The sequence below is a fragment of the Scatophagus argus genome, chromosome 5, assembly GCF_020382885.2.
Source record: "Scatophagus argus isolate fScaArg1 chromosome 5, fScaArg1.pri, whole genome shotgun sequence".
In the NCBI taxonomy this organism is placed as follows: Eukaryota; Metazoa; Chordata; class Actinopteri; family Scatophagidae; genus Scatophagus; species Scatophagus argus.
In genome coordinates, this window is record NC_058497.1 from 2,691,368 (window position 1) to 2,700,155 (window position 8,788).

At 39.6% G+C, this 8,788-nt stretch overlaps 1 protein-coding gene across 3 annotated transcripts; it reads left to right on the forward strand.

The window, feature by feature from the left end:
• The first annotated feature begins 5,314 nt into the window (after positions 1-5,314).
• Positions 5,315-8,788, forward strand: LOC124059804 (zona pellucida sperm-binding protein 3-like). Of its 3 annotated transcripts, none has more exons than XM_046390178.1 (8): positions 5,315-5,877; positions 5,971-6,089; positions 7,332-7,447; positions 7,524-7,701; positions 8,166-8,271; positions 8,363-8,445; positions 8,527-8,618; positions 8,689-8,788. In XM_046390178.1, the coding sequence occupies exons 1-8, from the start codon at positions 5,377-5,379 to the stop codon at positions 8,736-8,738; spliced, it is 1,245 nt and encodes a 414-aa protein (XP_046246134.1). In that variant the 5' UTR covers positions 5,315-5,376; the 3' UTR covers positions 8,739-8,788. The 3 variants fall into 3 exon arrangements, with proteins under 3 accessions (XP_046246134.1, XP_046246133.1, XP_046246135.1); XM_046390177.1 differs by having other exon boundaries at positions 5,317-5,877; positions 8,524-8,618; XM_046390179.1 differs by having other exon boundaries at positions 5,318-5,877; positions 7,344-7,447; positions 8,524-8,618.

Consider the following 8,788-nt stretch of genomic DNA (forward strand, 5'->3'; position numbering starts at 1 on the left):
GTAACACTAGAACTAATGAGAAATTCAAACAGTATGCAAATAAGCTACATAACAGAAACATAAAATCTGCTGCACATACACTGGAAAAAAAGCTCTCCTTCAAACAAGTAGAATATTCTTCCACAAAGAAATTTAATGCTATCAAGAAAAAAAAAACATCTGTATGAGTCTACAGCCATGCTTGTACTAAGCCTCTGTGAGGCTGTACTTGGTGCTCTGTGCTAAATGCTAATACAAGCGCGTGTCAACAACAAGACAAGAAAAGACAACTTTATTTGTATAGCCCATTTTTACAAGCAGTTTGTCTCAAAGGGCTTTACACAACATCATAGCAACATCCTCTGCCCTTCGACCCTCACAACAACAATACTGTCATGCCGATGTTTGTATAATTTTATTATGTTCACTGTCTTAGTTGATGATTACTCTAGATGAGAAGTCAGAGAATCACCAAAGTTACTGCGATTCATCCTAAGGGAACCATGAACATCTGAACCAAATTTTGTAGTAATCCATCCAGTAGTGACATTCTCAAGTCTTGACCAAAGTGGTGGATTGACTGACTGAAACTGGCATCCCTACAGCCAGGATGGTAGTGTGGCTGAGTTTGATTTTTTTTTTTTTTTTGGATTGCACTGTTTGTAATATAATGATGTACATTACATTCATCTGTAAAGAAAATGAGTACCTGTGATTTCATATTGGCACATGGGCTCCTGTTGTGATTTGACTGCAGGAGACACTTCTGAGGACTGTACTCCAGTTTCAGGGCTTTGTTGCTGCTGGACTGTAACGTTTACTTTTGCAGAGATTTGACCTCATTTATTCACTATGCATAAACTACAGTCTGCCAAAGATCTTTCAGCCCAGCAGCTGTCTGATTGAACTGTGCTGGCAGTGAGCCTCACACACACATACCACTCCTCAGTCACGTTGCTGCTATGGAGAGGATACCCCCCCCCCCCCCCACACACACATATTTCATTCCACAAAGCATTTGGCTTTAAAGTACAACATGTAAGATAGAGCATTTATCATGTCTCCTGTCTCATCTCACTCCAGACATCAGATCACTATTAACAGGTCATTTTGATTTTGGAGGAGAACACCTTGGAAGATCTCGCCATTGATTGAGTAACAAGCATTTACTGTATAATGGGAATGTGTGTGTGTGTGTGTGTGTGCGCACTAGTATCTGATTTTGATTAGAGGGTGATTTATTTTCTCTACAGATACACAGCATCTGATCAGTTTCATGTTTGGAGAATGTCAACTTCTTGGTCAAAGCAGAATGCACAAGCTGTGTTTACTTTATCCTTGAAATGTGATTGAAATTTAGAGGCTTAGTTTGGTGACTGACTGGAATGGCTTCAGATGTCTAGTTTCTCATTTTCCTGGTGACCCTGATGCCCTCTGCTCATCAATACGCTCTGTGGCCCATTCAGTGACAGACATGGCAAACCCCTGAGGCAGTGGTGTAAAATGTAGACTACATACTGTAATGCAGCTGCTGGGCTCATATCATGGCAGGGTCATGCTTTGCCGCACCCCACACTCTTACCTCCATCTACCTAATGACTACCAAATGGTCAATATTTAATAAGCATTTCAGGAAGAAAATGCATATGATTGTGATGCGTCGCAGCACGTGTACTGACAAAAACTCATATTAGAGATCATATTTCTCCTGTACTGTCTTCTCTACACTGGCTGCCCGTAAAATTCAGAACAGACTTTAAAATTCTCCTCCTCACATCCAAAGTTCTAAATGGTCAGGTGCTTATCTTATCTTAGCTCATATGACTTGTTATCCAACCAGAACTCCACACTCCCAGGATGCAGGGTTACTTGTGGTTCCTACAGTCAGCATAAGTAGAACAGGAACCAGAACCTTTAGTTATCAAGCTCCCTCATCTTCCGGTTTCGGTCCAGGAGGCAGACACCTTCTCTACATTCAAGAGTAGACTTAAAACCTTCCTTTTTGATAAAGCTTATAGTTAGGGCTGGCTTAGGCTGGCCTCGAGTTAGGCTGCTATAGGCTTAGACTGCTGGGGATCTCCCATGATGCACTGAGCTTCTCTCTCCTCCTCTAACTCTCCTTCCACACATATTCATGTCCCATTAATGCATGTCACTAACTTGACTTCTTCCACGGAGTCTTTGTCTCGTCTCTCAGGTTCCCATGGACTGTGTCTGAACCTCCTGTGGTGGTTCTGCTTGTCACTGACGACTGTTATTATTAATAATCCTGTCATTGTCATTCCAATACTCTGTTGTTATCACTGTTGTTATGCATCTCTGTATATGTACCCGCCCACTCTCTTGTCTTGACTCTCTCGCTCACAACCCAGCCGGTCAAGGCAGATGGCCGTCCACATTGAGCCGGGGTCTGCTCTGAGGTTTCTGCCTTCTAAAAGGAAGTTTTTCCTCGCCACTGCGGCCAAGTGTTTGCTCATGGGGGCTTTGTTGGGTCTCTCTGTAGCAAAAATCAAATTAAAGAGTTTGGTCTGGACCTACTCTAAATGGAAAATGTCATGAAACTGAATTATAACCACTGATGCTGGCTGTATAGAATAGACTCATATGAAAAGAGCTTGATGTATTGACTTGAATGGAGACTGCATCAGACTTTAAAACATTATGGGAAATAACCAGTAAACTGCATATACGCTATAGTCATAATGTCCCAAAGTGCAGTTGGTCAGTGTGGAATACCAAACATGAATCAAGTCGGTGAGTGTGTGCAGATGCTTAGATGTACATTCAGTTAATGTCTATGGGATTGTTTTTAATAATTCTTTCTAATAATTCTAGTGTATCAAGAGTTTTCAATTAAAAAACGATCAACACCACTCCTACAGCTGCAGGGTTAGGTACAAATTAAATGTGTTTTGAAATTTGCTATAATCAGTAATTTTATACCAACAATAAATAACTCATAGCTAGCTCTGACTCTGCAGGTCCCTCCAGTTTCACAGAGCTCTTGGGTGTCTTTCAACTCGTTGTTTTGGTTTTGGGGCTTGCAGCTTTATTGCTTTCACTTGCATCCTTGTTTCCAGCAGCGGCAGCCAGATGTTTTCAGGCAGCTCTAGAAATCCACTTCACAAAGCAAAACAGAGCTTACATTCATCAGGTGCAGAGATGGACATATACAATACAGTGCTCCTGAAGATTTTCTCTCTCTCTTTCTCTCTGCTGGATGTGTGAATAGGTAACCAGCTGTGAATAACATGAGTTTACAGTGTTTTCCCACCGACACCGAGTAGTAAGTAGTAAAAAATATGTGCTCCTCAGGAATACTGAATGAAATATGCACATTTTTATGAAAAACCATGAAACTGTGTAAGATTAAGCACAGATAAATACATAAACATTACATTCATAAGGAGTTTTAAAGTTGCAGGTCATGGGTGTGAATTGATTTCAACAGCTCTGGAATTCTGTTCAGATGACATTTGAAGAAAGTATTTTTTGTATTTTAATTATTTTATAATGTATATTTATTTATAATATTCATAAATTATTGAGCATTTTGAAGTTCAATATGAACAGATTTAAACTGAACAAGTTTAAGATGAACTCATCACTTAAGCTCTAACAGTCAAAGAGTGGGTGTTTGTAGTAATAAAACAAAGAATTATGAAAATTTTGGGAAAAAATCTTGACTCTTTCACCCTCATATAATACATTTTATCCTCCGGTAAATTGCAGCATGCGGCAATCTGTGAGCATTTTGCGTTACTTAGGGACTGTTGTTATGGAAACCACTGACCCCTCTGACTTTGAGATGTGGTGTTATTTCCGGCTTCCTACGCACACGTGCCATTTGCAAAGATAAATGAAGAACAGAAGAAAGCCTGATGCTCTGTACAGTTTGAACTGAGACACAGCAGCAGGGTGGTGGAGGATGCTCCACACTTGAAATAATAGCATGAAATAATAAATTCCTATGAAGCAACAGCGCATAAACTGACATCATTATAATGAGATTTCATGTTGGTTGTCTAACTTAAGATTACCTGTTACTGACTCATTCTTTCTAAATTTTCCAGCTCACTTAACTTCTCTCTTTTTTTCTGGAATGAGTCACTGAAGCCTTTCTGTTCACAGACAAATACAAGATTACTGAAACACATTCTAAGTGAACTTCTTGACATTACTGGTACTTTTCATAGTTTAGAATTGTACATTATGTGCATTTAGTGGCTGCGCTGTTGTTAAAACATGCTGCAGCAAGCAGCCTGGTGTAAAGGGTGGGAGTAGTGGGACTTTGTTTAGTTCAAACTCTTTATTTTCAAGTCTTCCTGCTGTAACTCAGTCGTGTATTTATGCTTGATGTTGAATTTGTTAATTTGAATTAGTCATTAACTGCAAATACACTAAACACAAATATAAGCGCAAAGATTTTAACAAATTTGTGCTTAAAAGCTGCAGTGTTTATGTCATCTGCAAATCTTTTATACATTCAATTTTTCTTGAATTTATTTAGCAGGATGGATGAAGTACTCTGATTTTTTTTACTTAAATGAATGTAGCAAGATGATAATGTAAAAATGCTCCATTAGAAGATAAAGCTGCAGATGGTCAAAATGGAGTGAATTAGAACTTCTTAATATTCAGCTTCACAGCATTATTTATCACTGGACTTAACAGAGCTGACCACATTCCTCTGACAACAGATGATTGATTAACAGCTAAATTCATAATAGATTTATTGTGACTTTTCAAACAGAAATGGCAAACATTTGCTGTTTTCCACTTCTCCAATGTGATGATCAGCTGTTAAATCAAAGCTCTTTGGACAGTTGGTTGAGCCAAACTTTATGTTTGTGCTCTAGGATGAGTATCTTTTGCCACTTTTTTGTGATGTTTATTATACTAAAAAGTTAATTGATTAAGAAAATGATTGACTGATTGATTTAATAATGAAATCAATTGTAGCACAGAAGTACAAATACTTTAAATGCATTACATGAATAAATATACTTAGTTACTTTCACCTTGTGAGTCATTCATCATCAGTATCATTTGATGAATAGTCCATTCACTACATAAAGTTTAATATTTTTTTTATCCTTTAGCATGTTTTCACTAAATTACTAACAAATGAATGAAAAAAAGACACTTGTTTATACAGATGTCACTCAGTTTGCAATCTTGATTATTCTACATTCTTCCAAAACACCTTTTAAAACTGTAATATCAGGATGGTGGATGTTCAGGGTTTGTGCAGCTAGACTGACTAATCAGTGAGGGATATGCAGCTGTGACATCCATACGTGTGGAAGCACATGTAATTAATTAGACAAAGGGAGGAGTCACTTCCTTTGTTTCAGTTGTCAAGAAAACTGCATAGAAAATTGTCTGCTTGCAACAATGGGGTACAGGCAGCTTATTGTTTTTGGCTTTGTGTTTGCATGTGTCAGCCTTAGTGATGCTCGATTTGTCGGTATGAGAGTGCCAACCTACTGGGGGGTCGAGGTGCAGAAGCCTGCAGAGGTGGAAGCCGAGCCAGCAGCAGTACCTGAGAGAGGCCACTCCAGGGAGTCTGCTCAGAAAGCTGCCAGGCTTCAGGCAAAGCAGATCCAAGCAGCAACTGAACCACTCTCCTGGAAGTTTCCCGAAGATCCAGTGGATACAGTGATCAAGACTCCTGTCAAGTTTGAACTGCGGCAGCCGGCAACGACCAACCGTGTTGCTGTGAGGTGTGGGGAAAGTAGGATCCAGGTTGAAGTGAACCAGGACCTGTTGGGCCTTGGCAAGCTGATAAAGCCAGAGGAAATTACACTTGGTGGTTGTTCAACCACTGAGATCGACAGCTTGACTCATGTGATGATCTTTGAAAGTGAACTACACCGCTGTGGCAGCACACTTGTGGTATGAGCTTTTTATTGATACAATGCACTGATGTTACACATGTAAGTCAAGTAATGTCAATCAGCTTTTAAACTGTAGTTCTCTTTTCCTTAGTTGACAGAGAGTGCTTTCATTTATGCCTTCACACTGGTCTACAATCCCAAAGTGTCTGGCAGAAGTCCCATCATAAGGAGCCAGAGTGTGGTCATTGGAGTGGAGTGCCACTACCCAAGGTGACTTGAACCCAACCAAACACAAGCTGAGCACCGAATCCATCATACATACTAAATCTAAGGAGACCGTACATTCACACCCGAAAAGTATCAAAATGAACTGCCCTATCCAAGCCAGGCAGTATGTGAGCTAAACACAGGTGATTTGTGAGTGCGCTGTTGACGCAGCAATGCACAAAGCAAATGGATTAGCTGTTCACAGCTGGAAAAAAAAAAAATCAACAGGCGGTGGTGAAATAGACCCAGAAAGGGTCTTGTTCTTTAACTGCTAAAACAGTCCATTATAGAAAGCATTATGTAGTATATATTGTATGTAATATGGATTTTGGTCTCATCAGTTTATCATTTTATGTTGTAAAAATGCTGTCCCTTTCAGTTTTGGCACAATATTGTTTTTAAAGTCTGGTTAGGGTTAGATGTGAAAACACTTTGTTAGAGATTTGGTGTGGTTTTTCCTTGAAATTGTTGCCACAAACACGGCTGGGAACTCTCAACATATTATTCAAATATCCGTTTTTGTCGCCACAAGGATGGCTACAAAGTGTCCCAACAGTTGCTGTGATATGTATGAAGCAAACTAAAAGTAGAATATCTGTGGTTCACCGAATTCGTAAATATACATCCAGCTTATACTTTAATTCAAGGACTTATTTAGTTTGTCCTAAGGTTAACCCATGAAGCTAGTGCTAACTGGATACAGTTACACTGACGAAATCATCCACTTCGATCAAACAAAAGCACAAATGCAAAATAATCAAGCATACGTGTGGGTTCTCTTCCAGGGGTAAGATTCACCAAACCAATTTAGTAAGGTGAAGGAAACATTTTTAACCCCATTTAAAGCACAGGCTATAAAAATGACTTCTAGCCCCTTAAAACCATTGTGTTCTGATTCATTCATGTGTTTATGCTGAAAATTCAATCATTTTCTCCCTATGTGAATATCATCAAAACCAATAAAATAAACCCATTGTGCATAAAGAACATAGTTAACCTATTTTAAGAAGCTGTAGGAGGTCTTGACAGTTCTCAACAGTTAGATAGACAAAGCAGTAAATGCTTCCTCTAGTCTTTTAAAATGAGCAAAAATGGTTTGAATCCAACAGTGAGAGGAGTAAAGTAGAAAAAAATCCACATACAGTTGATGTTTGCCCTATCCCATATTTGACTTAAAATGTAGGGTGTGTGGTTCTTTCGAAGTGGGTGCCGTTCTGCACAGGTGCTAGTTTATCAGCTGCTCAGTTTGATTTTCAGGAAGCGCATTGTGAGCAACAGTCCTCTATATCCTGCCTGGATGCCCTACAAAGATACCAAGGTGGCTGAGGAGAGGCTGTTTTTCTCTCTGCGTCTCATGACTGGTGGGTTATAGGAACACATTATAGAATGTAGCTGGAAAATGTTACATCTCAAAAACATGAATTTATTTTGCTTTAGATGATTGGAAGTTTGAGCGATCCTTCAGCAAGTACAGCCACAGAGATGTCATCAACATGCAGGCATCAGTTATGCAGCACTATCACACCCCACTCAGAGTGTTGGTAGACAGCTGTGTGGCTACCATGAGGCCAGACTCCGCTTCTGAACCAAGACGTGCTTTCGTACGAAACCATGGGTAGGTTTTGTACAGACCATCAAAGGCATGAGAACTTCACAAAAGTGAACCCCAAACATCTTGAGCGCCCCCTGATGGCTGGCTGCAGTATAAGTCATAAACACTTCCTTCTCCATGTTAGCAGATGGGACATGGGCCAGACTAAAAATTCAAAGCACTCATCTAATGCATTAATCCAAAAGAGGTTTCTGTCATTTTAGGCAGTTCTTATCACACCAGTCTTTGTTCAAGTGTTTATTTTTGTGATTTTAGCGAGTTATTTGATGGTGTAGTTGACAGCTGAGCTTGTGATTGGGTCAGCTCTAGCACCAAATGACATCAGTGCAAGCTCTCATATATGGAATAATTTGGCTTCATTTTTGTACAGTGGGAGAAAGTAGGGATGTGTCCTCCATCTTTTTGTCATGGCAGTAAAACAGGAGTGTGGAAGTCTTGTTTGGGAGGCATGACATTTTCATTCACAGGTGTCTGGGGGATCGACATAGTCCCAGGTCCATGTTCATGCCCCAGTCTCAACCTGATAAGCTCCAGTTTCAGGTGGAGGCCCTCAGTTTTCAGCTGTTGAAGACGGTACATTAAAAAAAAAAAAAAAAAAAAAAAATCATCTGCTGGCAAAGTGTTACCTCTGATATCACATTTACATACATCTGCTTTCAAACAGATATATATCACTTGCCAACTGAAGGCCATCCCAACTTCATCCTTGGTTACCATTGAGCACAAATTATGCTACTTCGACAAGAGGTATGAGAATATTTTTCAAAACTTTAATTTCTTCATTGATTTTCAACATGTCTTCTATGACAGTAAACTCTCCTGCAGTAGGTGGAGGGCAGTCGGTGGTAAGGACGACTTCTGTGCTTGCTGTGAATCAAGTTGCGGAATGAGGAAGGTCCGACATCTGGATGGGGATGCAGGTACTGTATGTCACCAGTAAATCTATTTAAATATCATTTCTGGTACCAACTGAATCTGTCTGTTCTTTAGAGGAGCAGTGGCGAGCTGAAGTGACCCTGGGTCCCATTGTTATTGATTAAGAGCTTTTACATTTTTTTGTGAAACAATAAAGGTGTTTTTTTTAAAACAA

Bases quoted from the DNA above. Each gene is read 5' to 3' on its own strand.
- LOC124059804 (XM_046390177.1), top strand. From the start codon at position 5,377: ATGGGGTACAGGCAGCTTATTGTTTTTGGCTTTGTGTTTGCATGTGTC. The intron at 5,878-5,970 runs GTATGAGCTTTT...TCTTTTCCTTAG, and splicing joins GCTGTGGCAGCACACTTGTG to TTGACAGAGAGTGCTTTCAT. The intron at 7,448-7,523 runs GTGGGTTATAGG...ATTTTGCTTTAG, and splicing joins CTCTCTGCGTCTCATGACTG to ATGATTGGAAGTTTGAGCGA.